Source organism: Fulmarus glacialis, unplaced genomic scaffold, assembly GCF_000690835.1.
Source record: "Fulmarus glacialis isolate BGI_N327 unplaced genomic scaffold, ASM69083v1 scaffold4305, whole genome shotgun sequence".
Classification (NCBI taxonomy): Eukaryota; Metazoa; Chordata; class Aves; order Procellariiformes; family Procellariidae; genus Fulmarus; species Fulmarus glacialis.
In genome coordinates this window covers 4842-27649 of record NW_009211002.1, presented here as the reverse complement: position 1 = coordinate 27649, position 22808 = coordinate 4842, and the positions used below count along the sequence as shown (strand labels likewise).

Genomic DNA, 22808 nt, shown 5'->3' with positions numbered 1-22808 from the left:
AATATTGGAATGAATATTCATCCTCATTAAAAGTTTTGATTAATTTAATAAGAAGGATTTTCATGGTATAAAAAGATGTGCTTAACACCATTGCCTGCCTTCCTTTCTTCAGAGTGTATCTTCTCTCATTGAAGGTCATTTTCTTTGGAAGGTACATGCGGTAGATGCAGAATCTTAAAATGTATTGTATAAAAATGTGAGGCTTCATCACCATCTGTTACAAGTTTACAACTTGTTCCAGGGATCTGGGGAAACATATATCTTGCAAAAGATAGAAAATTTATTTTCAGAATAAAGCTGGGTGAACCCATTGTCACTGCCATATACTGGAGTCTCAGAACAAGAGAACCAATGACAAATAAAAAGACACTTAGACCGTTAACCACAAAGGAAAAAGCTATTTTAATTCCATCATTGTTACCTGGTTTTATAGTGAAAGGTGCAATAAAACTACCCTGGAGTTTCAAACTCTGGGAAATTCATGCTTTAATTATACAGCAAAGAGAGCACTGGGATATTATTATTCCCAGAATGATTGGCAGGAAGTCAAAGACTAACAAACTGGAGATTGTTCGGTAGGGGGAGATAGTAGCATTGGTTTTTTGGAGGAAGGCTGGAGGCTGGATAAAGAAAGAGACAAAGAAAGGGGAGAAATGTGTGAAGTGACTATTAATAGAGGAGGAATTATAAGGAGAAATTCAGAACGTGAAAAGGAAAGGCAGAGATAAGATTATAAAAATGCCACACCATGCAGAACACATCTAATTGACTGTTCAGTTACGATCTTAGCACAGGTTCTCCAAAAGATGCACTAGATATTTCATAGATGTTTTGTGATATCTGACCACTCCTCCAGGAGAAGTGAGGCCAGAGGTCTCTGCATTGCTGAACTGTAATAGAAAAATCCCAGAAACCTAATTAGATGTTTATTGTCTGTGTGATTATCAGAGAAAAGTTCACGGAAGAAAATGAAAATATCACTGTTTCTTCAGAGGAGTTCACCCTTCGGAGTATTGCATTATTGTTCTTGTGTTTTCTTCAAACTTGCCGTGACTTAGAGAAGTCTACCCATTTTAGTTAGTCTAATACGTAAATAAAAGCTAATCATATGGCATGAGATAAAAATTTCATTTTATCACTGTATTTATGAGTTTATATTTGATATACAGTTTTTTCTATTATCATTTTCTTGGATTAAGATGCTTGCATTTACTCACATTCTATTTACTCAAAGTGTTGTTTTTACTAAGTTCTGGCATAAACTATCTCAGGACAGCAGTAATTTATGTGAAGCTAAGTCCAATGTTTATGCAAGCTTCTGATGACATTTTATACCGGGGTTGGTATTAGGAAGCAGTATGTGGAGGTGCCAAGTCTCCCGGCATGGCTGAGACTCAACAGATCTGAAGCCCTCCTCTTAATGGCCAGATATGCCTCCAGCCAAGATACTCAACTGCAGAGTCATGGGAAATACTTATGTACCAATTATGGAAAAGGCACATTTAATGAAAACTGTATGTTTACTTTCATAGTCTTAGTAAGATGGCCTAGATACTCAGTACAGCTGGCATATTGGCTGTTGTAGAAAAGCTTTTTTTCCTATTTAGAAAATACATCATCTACATACTGTAACTGTACCAAAAATGTTACTTGCGTGCTTCATTTAAGATAAAGGATTATTAAGAAAAAATACCTTAGGAGACTAACTCGAAATGTTACATACAAAACATTCATACTTTGCTGAATGGTTGCGTTCTTATTTGTCAGCTCAAGGACTTTATTATTATTTACCTATTGATTTTCTATTTGGTTTTTTAAATCATTTTAAAAACATTATTTCTGTGCAGAAAAAGAAAGTCTAGCAGTGATCTGAATAAACCATATTAATTAGTACATTTACCTGTGTAGATGAGGTTACATGCAATAGCCAACTGTAGTAATATTCTCCCACAGATTAAAAATGTAGAGGGTGTCATTAACTGTTGGCAAGATTTCCTGTTTAGTTACACTATTTTTAAATTAATATCTACATTGAAATCAAAGGAATTATTCTGAAATTATTTTGCTGCAACTTAGATCAGATTTTGGTTGTTTATCCCGTGGGCTACTGTTTGCTTATTTACCATTTCAGGACAGAGGTGCTTTAGAAGGTTTAGTGTAAATATTCTCACACCGTAATGCATATTTATCTATCTGACAAGGATTCACTTGTTCAAGAAGTGAATTCAATGAATTCCATTTTTCCAGACTCTTTTGCTGTTTGTAGTTATTGAAATAGGACTGGGAGGCAGAAGGTATTTCTACATTTACTCAGCCATCTTGCAGAGATGGTAGTGGAGTTTAGTAAAGAGAGTCAATAAAAATGTGCCCATGCTTGTAAACTTGCAAGGCAATTGTCACATCAATTCTTCTTTTTCTTTTTTTGAAGCAATCTCAGGGTTTTTTTTCATTCTTCCTGTTTTATTTATTCATTCACAATTTTTGGTAAACTTCTTGTCCCTAGTACTTAGCTATACAGACCTGTGCCACTGAAGCCAATAGTATCTAGACAAAGAGCATTGCGCCCTTGGTATCTAATGCAATATCCTAAATAGAAAAAAACTCCCATGTGTACGATGTGACCTGGTGAAGATAAGAGAATAATTCTGAACCATGCAATGATCAGGTTGAAGAAATACAGCGGCTACTCAAAGATTTCTAACATTTAACTTTCTACTTCCTCAGGGTCTTGGAAGGAAACTTTTTCATGGAACAGCGTACTCCTTGTTTTTTCTGTGTAGTCTTTTACTTTGCCATCAACACCTACCTTGGATGTACCTCGGGCTTTTCTGGGGCTGTTGACTTGCCTTTTTCAATCTGTATTCCACGCTTTTCCTTCTTCCCAGAAAGTGACTGATAGGTAGCCCCGACCCTGAGCTGGGCAGTGCAGCAAGGAAAGCCTGGGACAATCCTCCCAGTGTACTATAACTCACATGCTGTGCACTCCTGCCAAGGGTGGGGGCCATTGCAAGATTTTTGGTGTTTCTAGGCCAGATATTATTTCCAGTCATTTCTTGAGTCACCTATTTATTTTGTTATCCATGACCCTTTAAAAGTGCTGGCTGGTTTTTTGCATTTTTTTTTTAAATATGTGAAAGGCATGAGTAGAACGCATTAAAAAAATAAAAATATCAGTCTGCATTATACCTAAACAAAATGCCATCTAGTACTTCTCATAGTAAAGTTTTATCGTGTGAAAACAGTCTGATACTAAACTCTTTTCAAGGGATGATCATTTGTCTCTGTGTCTAATGACAGAGTAAATGAACACCCCGAGCAGTCAGTATCCTAAACCTGTCGAGGGTATCCAGTGTAGTTTAGGTTTTGTAAAGAAATACGGTACTAATGCTCCAGGGAAATATATTTTAACTTTCATCTCTCTTTTGAAACGTCCTTCATTTTTTCGCTCCATTCCCAAATCCAAGTGAGTGTTCTCAAATCAGCCTAAATGACTTGAAAAATGACACTGCAGGCAGCAAAGCTGATGATTACAGGTACCGTTTCCATTCTGAACTGGACATTGCAGACATTGTTTTCTGTTGCTTTTCTTGGAGCACAGGATGCTCTGACAGGAATGATACACAAAATTACATATTTGATTCAATGCCTAAAAGCCACCCTGGGATCCATAACCTTGCTTAAAGATTTAAGAAAGACCTTTAGTCCACTTCTGAGAAGGTTCTTAGCTTAGAAAACTTTATCTTTCAACTTTACTTCTTAGCAGCTGTTATGTTTTTTTGCTGTCGTTTGTTTGACAGGATCCAGTTATAGGTTCCGATGTCTGTTTAAAGAAACAGGGAGGTTGTTGGCTTTAAAATTCCCTTACTGCTTGTGTGTTCAACATTTTCCCAGGCTTTTCTACATAGTTTGCCAAGTAAAGGGACTGACCTTTTGTAGCAAACACTTTTTCATTTCTAAATGCTCACTTTGATTTTTGTCCCATTTTATGCTCATTCCAAACTGTTTACAACCCACTAAAAATGACTGTGAATTATATGTTTGTGTAATGGATTCCTTTTGTGGTCGGAGTGGAATGTTTACTTTGAACAATTAGTTATCTTTGGGCAGATTATAGTGACCTGAAAAAAGAATGGCTAAAATTATTATAGTACCTTAACTATTTCCTTTTGTTATCTCCTCTGTTTGTTCAATGTATTATTTACTGGGTTTCGTTGCTCTGAGCCCCAGTGAACAAATCATGTTTAATAAGCGCAGCGACAAAAAATCCCTGAGCGTAGGACTCTTGGTTCGGGGGGCTGATCTGCTGGGGTCGGAGCGGGTATGCTAGGGAGACTTCAGAAGTGACCATTAGCCTGGGTGTGTAATTTTAAGAAGACACAGTTTTGAGAGAAATTTTAAGCGCTTAGTCTCTGAAAATCAGCGTTCTTAAAGGTGTCCAAAGTTTGACACCCCAAAGCACCTAAAATCAAGACTCAGTCTAGCTTTCACGTCCATAGCTGTGATTCGGTTACGCACAATATCATTGCAGAAATGCACACACACAAAGTCTCATACAGCAGAATATTCAGTGTTTAAGGAAGAAAATGTCTTTATGGGCAAAGATAAAGTACCTTATGGGATGTAGTAAAGAAATACAGTCATCCCGATGAAGAGAAATGAAGATAAAAATGGTATTTTAAACTACCTCACCTCCCAAATGCCATGCTGCCCTGTGACAGAAGGTTGTGTCCCTTTCATCAGTTTTATCTCTTAATCTAAAAGCTAAAGTGCAGCTAAAAGCACTTTAAAACCTATTTATAAAAAAAAAGAAAAAGAAAGTGATATTTCATTACCTTCTAAATCATATACTGCTTAAAAGGTAGTCAGTATTCTGGTAGGAAGTTTACATACAGGAGAGTTCACTTATCTTAAGGAGTTAAGCAAAGAGGAAATGAGTTTTAAAAATATAAAGTATTGTGAATATATATATACAGCTAGGAAAAAATGAGTTTTTAAAACAGTTTAATGCTATCTTATTTTCTAATGGAAGAAAACACTGCAGAAAAATTGGAAAAAAAAAAATCCCAAACACCTCCTAAAGCTGATGACTCCCATGCTGAGATCACTAACTTTGGTACGGTGTAGTTAGCAGCTTATAGGAGCACAGTGAAGATGGCAGAAGACATGAGGCCTGGGCAGCCAAGATGTGTATTAATAGCCACTATATACAATCTCCAGCAGCTTATATCCCTATATATATTGTAATCCTCCGTATTATTAGACTTTTGTTCAGCGACTTGCTCCTCCAGGGTGTATTTAGCTTAAGCAATATTTTTTATGTATTTGGTTCTCAAAAATGCTTCAGTCCCATTCCTGAGGACCTGAAGAAGGCAGTTGGAAAGTACAGGGTAGTTTTGCCAGAGTATGCTCACCACCATCTTTGAGCTTCCATTAAATGTACAGTGTTCCTGGGCTACTTCCCAGCATGATTAGACCAAACCCATCAGCCGGTGGCATAAAGGATTTGTTCTGGCAAGGTTTCCTTGAGAAGAAGGGAAACCTCAGGAGACCGACCTATCCTGTGCACAGGGCAGTTTTATATTTCTGTCTGAGTGCAAGATTATTCTCCAACAACACTTGGCCCCAGAATTACCACTGAAATCTATCTTGTGTGTTCTGTCTATCATATCTTTTAGCATATTTCTATCCTCAGAGCAAGAAACTCTTCATGAATAGCAGTTTGTTTCCCACAAGCTCATTCACTGATTTTCAGTACTTATTCTCCTTTGGAAAGGTATTTTCCAAACTTTTTTTTTCCTTCTCCCAGGCCTACACATGCTTCCTTGCTTACTCTGATATAATTTTACATACTGTTTCCAGTGGCTTTAGAATTCAGTACCCTGAAAGTACAGAGATCATATTGCTCCACCAAATGATCTGAGCTCCCAGTTCTGCTAATTGTACTGTTCATTCTTTCCCACTTTGGGATAATCTATTATGCTTGGATCCAGGCACGCACTAAAAGCTAATACTTCCATGAAGAATGTGCAATTTGTACTGTTTAGCTTGTGATGAGATTCCTGAAGTCTTTTATGATTCTATCTTGTTCCAAGGAGGCTTCTGCTCCCAACTTTTATATGCACTGAACTTAAAAAAAAAAAAAAAAAAAAAAAAAAAAAAAAAAAAGAAGGAAACAAAACAAACTGATAGGAAAAAAAATTACACATACACAAAAATATCCAGCAGTTCAGCAGATAAAGCCTTTTTCCAGGGAATTCTAGTAGGCTGAAGAAAACTGTTTCTGAGGGCATTGAACTATGTTTACTTTAAAGTGGCCAACAAACATAAACTTAAATGTACAGATGAATGCAATATAAAACAACAAAGTTCTCAGAAAAGCCCTTGCGAGTTTGTGATTTAAAATGTTTTGGGCTTTTTTTTTTTTTTTTTTTTTTTAATTCTTCTTTTGAGTAGAAATTAAGAGTGGTTGAATTTAGTGCAAACATATTGGCAAGCTTTCCTCAACCATTTCTGTCTTCAGGCTCAGGCAATCCCGCTATAGCCACCTTTCTTAGAGTAAGAGCCAGTTAATAGCGTTGTGCAAGGTCCAAGTCAGAATTGGCTCTGAAGGGTATTCACTCTGGGGCCTCTGTGTCTGCTAGAAAGCCGCATTCTGAGTTAGAAAAAATATCAAGAAGTGTCAACAGGAAACATCACAGAAGGGCATACAAGACAAATTAGAGAAAAGGAGAAAACAGCAGGGGGAAAAAAAAAAAAAGGGCAAAAAAGCCTTGCAATGACAATGCACAAAAGACAGAATAACTATATATTTACAAAATGTGAAAGCAGAGATGCTAAGCTAGTCAGAAGAAGAAACAGCCATAAAAAAGGCAGGCATTTGAACCAGTTGCCGTCTTTGTCATAGTTACCTGATACCTGTTTCATTGATTAATCTGTTCCAGAGAAATGTATCCATTTCTATGAAAAAAAAAGAGGGATTTGTATTTTAAGCCTTGCCAGTAACAACAAGCAGACACTCAGCGTGCACCAGAGTAACATTTACAATGCCTGGGCCAAATTCATGCCTTGTGTAATTTTATTGCTTTTACTGGAATTACACCAGAGATGAGTTTGGCCTTTTGCCTTTTTCTAGCATTGTATAATATATCTATCAGTGAACATGTAAAAGGAAACAGGGCATTTTGTCTTCAGAATTTTCCATAAAATCTTTTTCAATAGGCTTAATAAATAAAATAAACCACTTAACCTGTGAAATAAAAAAGAATCAAACAACATTTTCTCAATATTAAAATAATGTTAATGTACTTTGTAAATCAAGTAGTTGACATTTGTACACGCTGAAACAAAAAGTCTAGAGAAATTTAAAGCCAACTGACTGTCTCTGGTGCTTACTCTGTGCCAAAGAGAAAATGAAGGTCCTGACATACCCCCTGGTCAGAGTCAGATTCAGGGAAGCTCACACATGAGGGTATCCACCTCCTAGCCATGAAAAAGATAAAAAGATAGACACAAAAATCCTCTCTTTTCCTCCTGAATAAACTGAGGATGTGAGGCACTATGCCCTAGTACAGTACACATGCCATCACAGACGAGGAGCTGGCAGTATTTCCACTGTAAACCCCATTTAGTCAGATTTTACAGTTCAGCCATTAATAGAACACTTTGGGCTAACACTTGACAAAATGAGTCTTGGCCTAGAGGAGATGTTCACACACAAAAAAAAAAAAAAAAAAAAAAGTTAAGTCCATTAAGTTCCTTTAGGGGCAAAAAAAGAGGTAGTTGTAGTTTCAGATTGTTTCAGCAACCCTGTTGCTTAAAAATAAAGTTATGGTTTTTAAATAAAATTATGAAGGCATAATTCCACAATGTAGACTAATTGCTTTTCCTGTGGAAAAAAAAAAAAAAAAATTACTACAACTACGCTATATTTTTTTCAAAAAAGTTTTACAGCAATAAAACACATTAAAAAAAGTTTTGCTGTCTTTATGCAACACTATGGGGTCAGTTTAAAAAACCCTGTCTCCTTTTTTCTGCCTGCAATTCAACAGAGCAAATAACTGCAGTTGTATTTTATTACTTCAATTATTTGCTGTAGCAGCTTGTGTTACATCAATGTTTTAACCATGTAATATAGCAGTCTAATGGGATTGATACCTAAGTGAGAGAAATTGTACCAACAGAAAGCTTCGGGAGCAAGGCAGAGGGGAAAATAAGAGGGCAGCTTAAAAAAGAGGCTTTATGTTAAGGTTTTCACTTCTTTAAGAGAAGATTTTTTAGCTCATTTTACTCCTCTGAATTTAAGAAACCGATATTATTAGCAGTCTAGTAACTGAATTGTCCCTAAATTGGCTACTGCGTGATAAACCCCCATGGAATTAACAAGTCTTTTAAAGATCTCCAGTTGTATATTCGCGTAGCAGATTGCTTTATTATAATCAGGATCCTCACAGATCATGGATGTAATTATATAGCAAACCAACTTCTTTTTGTCTTGACGCAGCCAAACAATGCTCCCTGGTTTGGGAGGAATGACATATATGTAAATGAGAGCAAAATGTGGCCATTTTGTTTCATAACACAACAGAACCATATCACTTGGAACCTGAGCAGCTCCAGCCAGCCTGATTCAGCTCTCTCTTCATGATTCCTTCATGCTCCTTTTTTTCTGGTGTCAGAGATGATGCATTTCAAAGAACTGAAATTCTCGAGGGAAACACATATTGCTATTAGAAACTGCTTTCTGATGTTTATTCTACTTTGTAGTGGATATAGGTTATTTCTTTCTATAATTTCTGCTTTAGTGACACCAGCCTCTGTCCACCAAAACAGATGGAGACTTCTCTTTAAGGACCTGGATAGATCTATTTTGTGGTCAAAGGTTGTTCCTTACAGTTAAGGAAATGTTTCAGTGCTTTGTTGGATCAGGGCCTTAAACTTTATATATTTGGATCGGAAATGTAAATATCCAGATTTTCTCTCAGGATTTAAAACAAAGAACAAGAACTTGTTCCGTCGCCCAGATTATGGGCCATTTACAGGTAATACTGAGGCTCTTAAAATCACCGTGGACCCCTTGAAGCCAAGGGTAAGGTGATGGGTCTTCTCTGGGATGTCTTCACTCAGCAAATAAGAAAGTCCTCAAAAGGCAGAAAGAGGCTATTCCATGCCTCTTCCCCCCATCTTCCCAGGAAAAATTTCCCCCAATATTTCAAACCATATGTTTAGATTTGTCAGTGCTGAACTGACATGGTGTTATGTGATATAACACACCAAAGTAGCTGCCACCAAATGTCTTTCCTGTGCCAGCAGTAACCACACAATGGTGTTGGAGGTACCACAACTTTTTGTTTACTTAGAAATGAAATAATTTTGATGAGTGTATGGTATCAGTTAGCAAGTGTTGAGTTCTTTATGGTGATACTGCTCATGTTGACTTAAATGGAAAACGGATCAGCTCAGAAATCTTTAATAAGAAAAGTCTCTTAGTGTGCTTGTAGTGATGCCCTGTGGAGCCACTAGAACTAAAAATCTGTCAGCATACTTGGTAGAAACTTTGTTTCATGGTTCTCTAACTCATATGATTGAGATTAAAGTGAACAAAATCTTGGCACATAGTTTGGCAGTCGAGAAGCATTCCTCTGTTTGTATGTAGATGTGTGTGTGTGTGAGACAGGGAGACAGAGAGAGGGGGAAAATTAGCAGGCACTCATTTGGTGTTAAATTATCAGGTGTTACATATTTTTAATAAACCTTAGTAGAAAGATAAGATACATCCTCTTCTAATGAAAACTGCTTTCACTTAGCCTACAAACTTAACTTTGAACACGCCGAGCGTCTACTCTAACCACTGAAAACAAAATCATTCACGTTCTCCAGCCCAGCTAAACTGTAAGCCAGACTTGAATCCAAACAGAAAGGTGGAAGATGCTGGAAGGGTGCTCTTTAGGCAGTCAGGTTTTCCTACTTTACCGCTAAAACAGGGGAGCTCACAAACTGCTCTATTTAATGCCCTGATCTGTGACCTGCAGGACTATCCTCACAGCAGTGGCTACTCTCTGGTCATAGATAGCACTGATCCAGTGACGGAGCTTTTTATTCCAGGAGCACTTCTACCATCACTGAGCAAAGACACGAGTTTTTTTAGATACTTTGCAAACAGTCATGATATATTGATGTTTGAAAAGTATCTGAATTTGCACACTAGAAATTGTTCACAATGGTTTCTTTTATTATCTCTATTTCAGTTGCATTTTTGTATGCTGATACGTCATGCATTAAAAACATAAAGAATACAGCTTACAGTAAGAGTTTGTGTTAGAAACTTTGCAACTGTCTTGGATGTCTCTATAGTAAATGTCATTAATAATTACTGGAATTTTTTCCAAAGAAGGAAATTAGATATGGAAAACACTGTATGCCGACTTTGCCTTTCCAAGCCTTCAGAAATACCAGAGAGTCTGTGTGAACCCTAGTAAAAGGGGTGAGATTGGATTTCTACCTTCCTTACATCATTCCATGTCACAGTCAGCATTAAGATACAAAGACAACAATTCAAATCAAAATTCTTCTTGTATCTTCAGATTTTAAAATAATTATCTTGCATGAAAATATCAAATGATATTTATGCATTTACTTCACCCAAAATTCAGCTAACATATATCCAGTGCATTTTATTGCCAGAAGCTCGTTTTTTTCTTATCAGAAGTCAGTATTTTTCTGTATATCTTGCATGTCTCAATTATGTTTCAGTTATATTGTTTGTATTTCATTGTGATTTTTTTATTGCACGTTTCAAAGTAGAAAGCAATTTGTTCCATTTCAGACTATACTTAAACAACCTCTTTTCAAGAGTTCCTGAGCAACTCATACACAAGTTTTGTGCTATTTTAATGTAGTATACCATGGCATGTCAAACCCTAAAATGAAAACTAAGGAGTTGCTTCTGTCACAGTGATGAAGTATGCGCTAGTCTCTTAAGTTTTGGTACTTATCACTCTTTGTAACCCAGTTCAGCATTTTCATGATTTCTGTAGATGTCTTGACTACATTTTTTGCTGAATGTTGCTTTGGTGATGGTTCAGATTTTGCCCAAATTAAATAGAGGCAGAAAAAAAGTTTTTAAGTTACCTGAACCTGTTTGGGGACAGTAAATGTAGTGGGAATGACAGGGAAAACAATATATATAACTGCAGAGTCCTGCAGCTAAGAAGGCAAAAAAAAGTGGAAAAATATCTAAGCATGATAGGTTTGTGTCATATTAAAATTAATGTTTCCATGTTTTCACATACTACTGCTTAATGTCACTGTTTCATAACACTGAATATGACTTTTGCAAAACCAAGAAAATTTTGTTCACTTATTAGACTAGAAGTTTATCACACAAAAGAAGGTGTAAGAGCGTTCAGTGGAATCCCATGATTTTAATCATTATTGTGGCTTTAAATGTGTGCAACGTACACTGGGAAAGAAATTATTAAAGTAAAAGTTATCTACACATACACATATACACACACACCTTTGTATTATCACATTTATATGTTAGACAGATATGCAATGCTAAGAATTCAGTAAGTTGGTGTTAGATAGCCATATGTATACTTATCTTCCAAGAGAGCCTCCAAGAGCCCTCCACACAGGCATGGACTGTAACACCCAAAGGTGTCTGATAGTGTGCCTTAGACTAAAGAATCTGAGTTTTAAATGTTTTCTCCCACGTCAAGATAAAAAACAAATACAAAGATAGATGCCTACAATACGATATGTATAAGCAAAGACCGTTACCGACTGCACGAGAGCCCAAACTCCATTTTTAGAGCAAGATTCTGCACATTCCTTCTGTTAGAAATCCAGAACCGAGCTGGTCTAATTTCTAACAGTAAGAAACAGATCCAGCCTTCCGTCTTATGCAACGAAACAAGTACTATCAAATGCCTCGCTGATATTTCTTTAACCGTTGTTGAACTATAGCAGTTAAAACGCTGCATTCGCATCCACTCCCCAGCAATGCACAACAGCTGTAGGAAGTGCCCACAGACGGTTGGGTAGGACCCGTTCCTGAAGACAAGGTAGATAACCTCAAGACATCTAAGCTTGAACAGAGCATAGCTTCAGGCTGCCAAGTAAAAAACCGATCTGTTATAGAGAAGAGTATTGGGCCAATCTGGACTCCTCAACTATCTCTAAAAAGCCAAGGGATGATGGAAGAAGCAGTCCTGTGACTTTCAATTTCCATCCTAAATATCCCTATTCCATCCTAAATTTCCTATCCCAGTCACTATCATTAAAAGAAAATAAATCTCTTTGCCAAGCAAAGGCACTACAGTCCAGAAAATGCAAACTCCTTACCCATTTTGGCTGAAGATTATGTGTGCCCAAATGTACAGTTCTTCCACTTCCAACTGTTAAAAGTCCAATAAGCTGCAGTACTAGTCAGGATGGGGAGGTGACATTACTGAGGTCTAATTTAATCTCTCACTATTGTGAAAGACAGGAAAAGATTTGTCCCTACTGTGCACTAAATTCTCTTTAAAATCAGCATTGGGAGGAAGGGATGTTTGGAGAATTGTATCTGTCCCTTAGCTTTTAACCACAGTTCCTACTGATGTCAGTGGACCTGACTGAAAGTCCTATATAGTCCTAAGAGGAGAGTTAGACCCCCCAAAGTGCAATTTCCCTTAGTGTTCTGATGTTGCTCAAAAAACACAGGCATGATGTTGGTGATGATGGATCCCCAAATGAAGCACAGTTTAACCAAAGTGGGAGGATTTAGCAAAATGCATAAATTTCTTGTATGCTACTGTCTGTAACAGGCAGATCTTCAGCCAGTTTAGCGAGCATAAGTTACAGCTGGCTTTTGCTGGAATAGTTTATGCTCCTGACCCTCCTCAGTTGTATAGCCAATAGGGAGTTGTCAGGCTACATGTGTTTTTAAACTTCTTTCAGCTAAATCAGAAATCCAAAAGCAAAATACAGCTCTCAGCAGTATCATGTGGAGTTGTGACACTCCCTGGAGGGCTCGGGGTCCATAAACCAATGAATGGATTACAATGAGGCATAAATGTAGTATTTTCATCCATGACAGATATAATCTTGAGCCTGTATTTTTCATGTTACTTAACTCTTTCAGAACGTAATGTGTGACAGAAAATGTCTTATAGTGCACATTGCAGTAAATATCAGTCAAGTATGCTTTATTGCTGAGCTCTACGTGTTTCCAGAAGTTAACAGGCACAGCTGGGATATAAGAAATGGCAATGTTGTATATATTTCTTGAACATACAAAATACCTTGGCTCTCTTCTCCCCCACCCTCCACATTACATCCCCAGCTGTTCTGATCATGTCACACAGTGGATGAGTTTTTCCACCGTCAGCTTCTCCTAAAATGATAACCTTTATTCAGGCTTTCATCTTCCCAAAAATAAACTGCATTATCCACTTTGTCATCACATTCAAATTAGACTATCACAGCGTATATTACGTGGCACAGAATAATAGAAATGGTAACTGATGGTAACTGATGGAAGGAGGTAAACTGCCTGTTGGTAGCTGTACCTAGTAGAAAATGCTCAGTGTTAGTATTTAACATCTACTGATTTTCCTACAAATGACCCAAATCTCTCTACCAGAAATTCCCTTCTGTCAGTCACCATAGTGTCATATGGCCACAACGCCAGACAAGTAAGAATTGGAAGCTGCACATCTCTGGAGACATGAAGCTGATAATATCCCAAGAGAGCTGCTGGTGAGGGATGATTCAGCTTTTGAAGATTCCTAATACTCCTGAAAGACCTTCTGGTCAAGCAGGAAAAAAAATACACTTCATAAAGTAACAGAGAACCATAGAAATCTTATTTTATTTCAAATAAATTAAGCGTTGGTTAGAATGGACCTACTAACCCATATGTGAGAAGCGGTAACTGCAGCAAATGAGAGCAAATAGGAGCGGTGAAGGAAGTATTAAAAGAGAAAACAAACAAGCAAACAAAAAAGAAATAAACATTCACAAAATTAAATACTAATGTGTTACAGAGAGAGAATGGCTATTTCCAAACATTTGGTAATTTCAGATATTATACTGTGTTGCATAAAGTAAGACAATGTTATTTCCTTTTAAACTGCCATTCCGTTTAAACCAGCGAGCTGATGTGTGTACTTGAGGTCTGTATTTGGTAGGGCTTTTTCCCCTTTAGCATAAACCTTGTTGATTTAAAAAGTGAACAAAGATGAATCAGGTGGTAAATGTATTCATGTAATCATTTTCATTAATAAGCCGTTATAAATAATAGAGGGAAGGCTTTAAGTGTATAATTCTCTGTAGCACAATTGAGATTTTTCCACATCTTCAGCAGTAAGTTAATTAGAATCACCTGCATTTTCTTGGGCGGACACCAAATGGATTGCAAACAAAAACAGATTAAAATAGCTGTAGCTCATGGCATACAGATGACAAGATTCACAAAGAGGACAATCAGGCAATGAAAACCTCCTCTTTTTCAAACATTTTTAAAGGAAATTCAGCTCTTGTGAGTCGCTGTAAAAAGACGTTTGTAAGTGTTTTGCTGAAAGACTAGAATGGCTTTGTTTCTGATCCCATGATGAGTGAAAGAAATGTTTAAGAAAGATCACTTTACAGAGAGATTCAGACTGAAATGTGATGACTGTGATTCAAGCCAAGCCAAAAATTACAGCTCAGAATTAAAGGGGATGGACGTGGCTTGGGAATCCATTTTCCCACATTCCTGAATCTCAATCATCCCAGCCAATGTTTAAAAGAAAATACAGTGGAAAGCAATGAGGTCACTTTGTTTAGCTGCAAGAAGTGGGACTATCGGAATGGCAAAAGTATATATTGGAGGTATCGGCAAAATTACAGTGAACACGCTGCATGTTCGATGGTTTCATTCAAAAAAAAACAGCTTCAAAGCTTAGTTTTGTTTCGTGTTACAGGGAGCCTTCTGAGTAAGTCTTGTTGTTCCTGGGGCTTTTAAACCATAAACTTCTTGAATGTCAAAGACAGTGCCACACAATAGAGAAGAAGACGAAGGCATAGCAAGTTTGATTTAGGCATTAAACAGCAGCCCTGCATAGCAGTGAACTGTGTGCTAGTTTAAATTGCACTTGCTTTGTACTGTCGCTATCCTTATTTATTTGTATATAAATATCTAAGTGGAAATTCTACCATCAAGTGATATGAAACAGAGTAAAGTATATCATCCATCATATTCACTTGTTACTTATTCTCAGTATGTAATGCTCATATTCAGTGTTGTAATTGCTTCCATTAAACAGTTTCTACAGGGTCTTGAAAACAATAAGATCTTAGTCAAGCTTTTCTCCTTTCATTGCATCTTGAAGTTATTACTGCAAGAAAAAATGAGATTCTCTTTTTATGTAGGAATGCCCCTCATCTTCTTGATATTATTGCAGTCAAACATAGAATTATTTCTTGTTAGCTAATTTCCTAAAGAGATTCACCAAACCTCATGTCAGACACCTCCTATAGAGCAATTTCTTAGCTTGTTAAGAACTAGTACAATTTCTCCTCTCCTTTCTTTCCCCCACTATCTCTGCCTTTACTAAATTTTGGTGCAGTGTTGGATTTCTACTAATCATAGAATAAAGAAAATCTTGTTCATGCTACCTTGAATTCGGGCTTGTCTGTCACAGGTCCTGCAGTTGGGCAGTGCTGGTTACGGTCCAGTTCCTGCAAAACATGTGAAAAGTACCGATGGAGAGAACATCTCTCCATCCTCTCCTTAATACGAAGCAGCGAAGCATATATTTTATGTTTCGTTTTATTTGCTTCGATATCAAGTACAGTGTTCTACTGGAGATCCTATTTGTAGCATGTGAAGAGTTGCAATCTTTTCCCTGCTTCTGTTTGGTACTCCTCTTTCCATAATTCAAGGAATCACATCAGTCATCTTTGCTATGGCACTGAACTGAGAGATCATGTTCAGCTAATTATCTAAAATAACCCTCAAGTCCTTTGTAACCTACATCCAGAGTGTTGGATGTACCCCGTGTTTCTCCGTATGAAAACTTATTTTACCAGACTGTGACCATTTAAGGTGGCGGTTCAGACCTTCTGTAACTTTACCTGTCCTCATCATTATTTAATATCTCCCTGATCTTTGTGTCATCTGCTTACTTTGCCAACAGAGCTTTTTTTTCTCTTTGTCCACATCTCTGATAAAGGTATTAGATGGCACTGGACTGAGAGTTCCATTCTTGAGAGCTCTGCCAGTTACGACCTTGTTAACTGATATCTCCCATTAATTACCGCATTTTGAGGTCTGTCATTGAGGCACTTTTTAATCCATGTAATATATGCCCTGTTAATTCCATAAAATGCAAGTGCTTTAATCAAAATGTCATGTGGTACTAAGTCAAAAGCCTCGTGGAAAGCCAAACATACTATTTCAACACCATTGCCTTTATCAACCTGTCAAAAATCCAATCCTCTCAAAAAATGCAGCAAGTTTGCTAGACAAGGCCCTGATTTCCGTGAAACCATGCTGGTTGGGATTAATTATATTTTGCTATGAATTATTTGTTCATAGAGTCCTGAATTAATTATTTAAGTAGACTGTCTGGGACTGAGGTCAGTCTAGCCAGTCTCCAAGCGCATCCCTCTAACTGCTTTTACAATATCAGAATAACTCTTCTGCCGCTCTTTCTAACCTTAGTCATTTCCAAGTATTTCTCTATACTTTATTTGCAAATGAGAGACGTGTATATCATGAGCACTGATAAGTGAAAACTGATTTTTTTATGACGGTGATTATCTCTTTGTTCTTCAGATTGGCTTCCAATATCACCCACTGTTTGGTCCCCTAGGTAGGTTTATCCTTGTCTGTCTGGTAGCACTATCTAACGTGACATTTGTATGGCACCCACTTCCACAATAGATGAGTAACTTCTCTGGACTAGGGATGGGACCTCTTTTTACATCAGATGTTAGCTGGGATGTTGTTTTCAGCCTCACGAATGTGATCTTTTGATGGGAGGAGTACAAGAAGTAGGTAGTTCTGATGATCAAAAGAGAAGTTTTCCAGCAGAGCAGAGCAAATCCCGGTCTCAGCCTCCGGCCCCGCTTCAGGAGCTTTAGGGCATGCCTAACCCCACCCAACGCCACACCAAAAAGCAGGATAGAGATGTCAGCAATACTGAAAACCATGCTGAGTGCAGATAGTCTTACGTTCAAAATGAGCTGGCGCTCGTTTCAACTCGAGCTGATCAAGCTGCGTACCAAGTTTGCTGGTCCAAGTATCTCTAGCTCACACCACCTCTGCACCACACATTTTTATATCCATATGTCCCTTGTTTGCTGGTAGTGCCTCTGTTTTTTTCTCTCTGTGGTGTAACTCAAATTTGTTTCGTTGTTCTCATCATTTTCATCTCTGATTTCCGTGGTGTCAGACAAAAACTTTTCTTTTGCTCCCACATTCACCTAAAACTCTGGGGACCTTTTGTAACCCTATCCAGATACAGTACTTTTAATGTCGAATTTTAATGTGTCAGATTCATTCTTTGTTACTCTTCATGATTTTCGTTCTACTGGCATACAAATATCGATCGTTTTGCGAAACTTTATTTTTGTTGCACATTGTTTTGTGGTGTTTTTCTCATCAGACACATTATCTTGACATTGGTGTATTTACTACATTCATGCATTTCTGTTGCTTTAAGTGACTTCATGCCTCACTTTTGTGCCCTTAGTAAACTTTAAAAAAATTGTTTATAAATCAGATATTTATGGTAAGATGCATATGAAAACAGGAGGAAAGAATTATAGTTTTAGGGAGAACATACCCTGATAATGACCTCTTAAATATTTGTAAAGATAGCCCTGGGCATCTGAGCCCACAAAATAGTTTATAATACAACAGCTTGATTACATAATGATACTTTAGTTTTAAAACGTATGATCTTTCTGTTTATGGGAAGGCATAATAGGCTCCTTTGAAATACAATATTTTTGCCCTGAACATAACTGATTTTAAATGAAAGGACTAACTAAAGAATGCCTTTCTTCAAGTTTGTACTTCACTTTGTTGTTGAATCCAGCACGATGGTTTCTTTTACAAAACTCCTACCAGGCCTGGGGACCACACCTATTTCAGGATACATTAATTGTGAAAGTTTCATGGGTTTCTATGCAGGAAGTTACCTAGTACCATTTAAAATGGTATGTTTCAAATTTTAAATCTTGTTAAAAAACAGAGAGAAAAATTTCTGTATACCACCACCCCCCTTCCCCTGCATATAGATAATTTCCTTTTATATTCAGTTTGCAGATATTGTCAAATATAGATTAAACTTAGGCAGAATGCAATGTGATTTGGGAGACAGAAAAGAATTAATAAGAACATTTCATTCAAGGCAGTTCATAAAGCATCAGGACTACCTCAACGAATATCCAAGTCTAATATTTTAAAACGTATGTTTGGATAAATATATCACCTAAGCTCTAATTTTTTCCTGTGTTTTTAATGTTTCTCTGCAATATCTGGTTCCAGCTCAAACTGCTACTGGAGCTGACGCTGACCTGCATTCATGGTTATCTCCATTTTGGCTAGAAGCAGGAGTGCAAGAAATGTTCTTAAATAAGTGTTCTTCTAACATCTTCTGTGCAGTTATGCAGAGTGAATATAACGTTCATTATTGTTCATGAACCTCAACCAAGCCTGAGTTCAGTTGCCTTTTAACTTTCTCATCAGGAGTACCTGTATAATTTTTAAAATGAAAATAATTAAAATGTGCCTATAGTTTGGCAGCTAAACTGATGTATTCTTTAGTAAGTCCTTTTCCTACATTTCTTATACCACTACAAAATTTAGGGTGGAAATACTGAAGTCATTATCATGCTTTTGGCTATCAGTTCTAATTGTGGGTCCATCCTGTTCTCAGGTTCCTCGTTAAAACAAACAGAAACAGAGTTGGAGATTGGCATATAGAGCAAATAAAATACTTGTTCTCCTCTAAGGCAAAATCCAGTGATTCTTCCTTGATAAACCGCACTCCAAAACACAAGAAGGTCACCCTATAGTGAACAACAGTTGGACTTTATTACAATGAACATTTTTTCTGAAACGTTCTTTACCACTATACTTAAATGCCAGCACCAGATAGGAAACTCTGCAAGGCTTTTGTTTCATCTTGTTCCCTAAGTATTTACAGCCTGCCGTGAAGAAACACTGACAGCAGTGCAGTGATGTTTTTATTCTTGATAGAGGTGCTCTTAAAAGTGAATTTGCTTTGAAAATTGTTCATAGAATCAGGATATTAGAACTATAAAGACGTATTTCTCTCTTTCTCTCTCTTTCTTTTGCGCCTAATTGGATTTCCAAAATAAGTTGTTAACAATCCAGCTAAGATAATGTGGTCATGAAAAGGATGTCCAAATCCACCAATTTGCATTGGTTTGGTTTGGCTTAACTTTCAAAGTTCTTGGAGCAGAAAGTTGATGGCACGTGAACACTATAATTGGCTTGATATTCTTGGATTTTTTTCTTTTTTATTTTTTTTTCTCTCTGCCATATTGTATAGTGTCCAAATGAAATGCTAATCAGACCTCATTTCTGGACCAAAGTAAATTTATAACAATAATAATGCACTTGTATACTCCAGGTCATTTTGCAAGATGTAATATCCACCAATTTACAACACAGTTTGTCATTTTCACTTGATCTGGATAATTTATGCAGGTTCCAAATTGATGCTATTAATGTGAGACATAGCTATTTCACCCAAAGTGACATGTATTGCTTTCACTTCCATATATCCCAAAAGGTTAAGAACTGAATTGAGTTAGATCCAAACAAAAGTTAACATTCTGTTTGGGGGCTTGTTTGTTTGTTTGTTTGTTTTATTTTTCCTCTTTACTTTCTGGTTTAGACTTCAATTTACATGATGCAATTCTTAATCCCTTACCACAAGAGTCCCACATTCCTATGCTGGGAATTACTCTTGCTCTCTCACTCTTCCCTTACTAAAACAGAATGAGACTCTTCAGATTTAGGGTAGAATTGCATTACTTAAACATTTTAGTAATTTCCATTTGCTCATATGTTATATATCCAGTAGATGGATAACTTCCAAGTGTTCTTGATTACCAAATCCTTTTTGATTTCTCTTAAATAAACTACTTCTTTATTCCCCTGTAACCAAAGGGGATCTTCCTGAAATGAATCATCACTCTCGGTATTATGTTGCAGGACACCCACAGGTGCAGGGTAGAAAATTGTCTAATAAAAGACACAGATAACCAGTGTATAATGCGGAATTATTATTCATTTTTAAAATAGACTATTTAATGTAAACCAAATCAGGATGTTCCTAGCAGGACAGACAGTAAAATAAGAACTGTATTTTATAGAGAGATAAAACAAACATCCAAACAAACAAAAGACTTTATTTGGTTTCATTCTGCATCAAAAGGAAAAGTAAATCTTTTAAAATGTTTCAAGATTGGTGAGGAATACCTCCAAGCAGGTGAGTGCACTGGCTATGGCACTCATCTGCCAAGGCATGATGCAAGTATCTTTGAAATAAGGACTTGAACCTCAGCTCCTTCCTATTTAAGTGTTATTACAACTGGGCTTCTGGGCTTTTGAACTTGTTTTTGCTCTTTCCTATAGTTTCAGTTTTTGCTTTTTCCCCACCCTGAATCAGAAAAAAAATTCCGCATAGATACATTGTCAGGAAATATTTCCCACAAATTTTTGGTTTTGACCAATTAGTGTTTTCCAAGAGAAAGGCTTTCTCTGAAATTGCTTGCCAAAAGCTAATTAAAACTTGTGTTCCAGGTGATGAGTAGCCTTCAAGTTTTGTGTAGATTCTCTTAGCTTCTTATGTACTTGCAAGTTTTAAACGTGAAATGACAATGTATAGTTTAGTGTTTTCAATTTTTAAGCATGCAGATTTGGTCGTTGTTGCACAATAGCTAATTCTCCCGGGAAAGGAGAGCAGTTCCCATGTGCTTTGAAATGCTACAGCTATGCAACCGGGGCTGGAAGTGCTATTTTAAACAGTCATATCAGCAGAGCTTGCTGTAGGAGATAATATGTCACAAAAGGGAGTATGACATCTAGTTTCACCTAGAAGATAAACCTTAAGTAGATATGCAGGGAGAAACAAGACTGTCAGGTTGTCCTTGAAAAGAATGGCCTATATTAATGAAGAAATGTACTCCAGGGCACATGCTATTTGGGATATTTAATTTCATTTTCAAACTTGTCTGATCTGCTATGAAGAATATAGTAGAGAAACGTGTAGTCTCATGCACGTCATGATTTCAGAGTGGGCATCTCACCGCTTTATTTTCAGAAAGGTCACAGCCTCAGAAATTCACGTCTGAAAAACCCAGGCCCCAGACTGAGAAGTTTCCCTTGTACTATTAATATAAATACCCCGCATTTAAGCAAGGCTTACATAGCACCGTGCGTATCCCAAACAGCCCTTCTCTATAAGCACAAGAGCTAATTCACTCTTTCTTTCTTGTCACACTCAAATACCCTTGCAGAACCGTATTCTGCTGACAGAATTACAAGATAATTATAGTTAGGTGTTTTGTATTCACTTAAGTTAATCTACCACTTTTATTTTTCATTGTTGTTTTAATCAGGCAGGAGGCACTTCAGTTGTTGTCAGGTGGATTATTTCTCAGTCGTTCACGACACTGCTCTTCTTCATACTTGTTAGGGCACTTCTGGCTTCCTGACAGACGTACAAAGAAAAATACTTATATGATCTAAAATGAAATATGTGTTTCTCTTTCAGGTCTAGATGTTGATGGAATATACAGAGTTAGCGGCAATCTGGCAACAATACAGAAGTTACGATTTGTTGTCAATCAGGGTAAGTGATTCCTCCACCCTGGTAATGTTTTGTTTAGTACTTAACTGTCTCAGATGACAGTATTTCAGAATCTGCTATACATTAGTGGCATAGAATGATGAGCTGTGTTTTGGAAAAGAGAGGAAAGGGAAGGTAGAAAGATATTGTACAGAGGGAAATGTCAGCTAGGAGAGAGGAAAAACAGCAGAGTAAGCAGAGGAAAATAGTAGTTAAACAGGAGATGAGAAACAAACAAAAAACCCAAGAAAAAAAAAAAGAAAAAAGGAGGAAATGGGTACATGAAATAAGGTGGCAAAAACCAAAGCATATGTAGAAACCTAAGAATCAAAGTGAGGGAAAAAAAAAGATTAAAAGGAAAAATAGCAGATTGTTTGGATGTTGAAAGTTAAACAAAACCAAAAGTAGAACAGGGATCCAAAGGAAACCAGCAAAAGAGAAAAAGGTGCTGAAAAGAACTGAAAAAGAAATACTAAAAGTAGAGTACTGGCTCTGTCAAGGTCAGTGGAAGATTTACCACTGATTTTGAAAAGGCAAAGATTTGACCCCAGGAAATGAGAAGAGGAAAGATGAATATTTTGGAGACTTGAGAACCAGAATTAGAATCAATCTGTACATATTTACTGAACATATTTCCACAGATTCCACGTATAATAAACATATTTCTACAAATACAAAAGAACATTTTTCACAGATGTGACCTAAATGAATCTAACATTGATCAATACCATTACGGGTGTGGAAGCTGATATTGGTAGTTAATCAGGATACATGACAAATATATTCACCTCTCCAAACAGTTTACTATTCTTGGTAAAGACTAAATACCTCCACACTTAATAGCTTAGCGAATATCATCAATGACAGTGAACCTCCTGATACTACGTAATGAAAAAATAAAATTAAGTTTCTCAGAAATTAGGAAAAATCCCAAATCTTAAATTGCAT

At 36.9% G+C, this 22808-nt stretch overlaps 1 protein-coding gene across 1 annotated transcript in view; it reads left to right on the top strand.

Moving 5' to 3' along the window:
- LOC104076466 (rho GTPase-activating protein 15) overlaps positions 1-21863 on the top strand; it is a gene marked incomplete at its 3' end in the record, with an annotated part of 56713 nt that extends 34850 nt beyond the window's left edge. The window contains exon 6 of the mRNA XM_009577344.1: positions 21786-21863. Coding sequence (XP_009575639.1) covers positions 21786-21863 — 78 coding nt within the window. The remainder of the gene's footprint in view (positions 1-21785) is intronic.
- Positions 21864-22808: the final 945 nt, after the last annotated feature.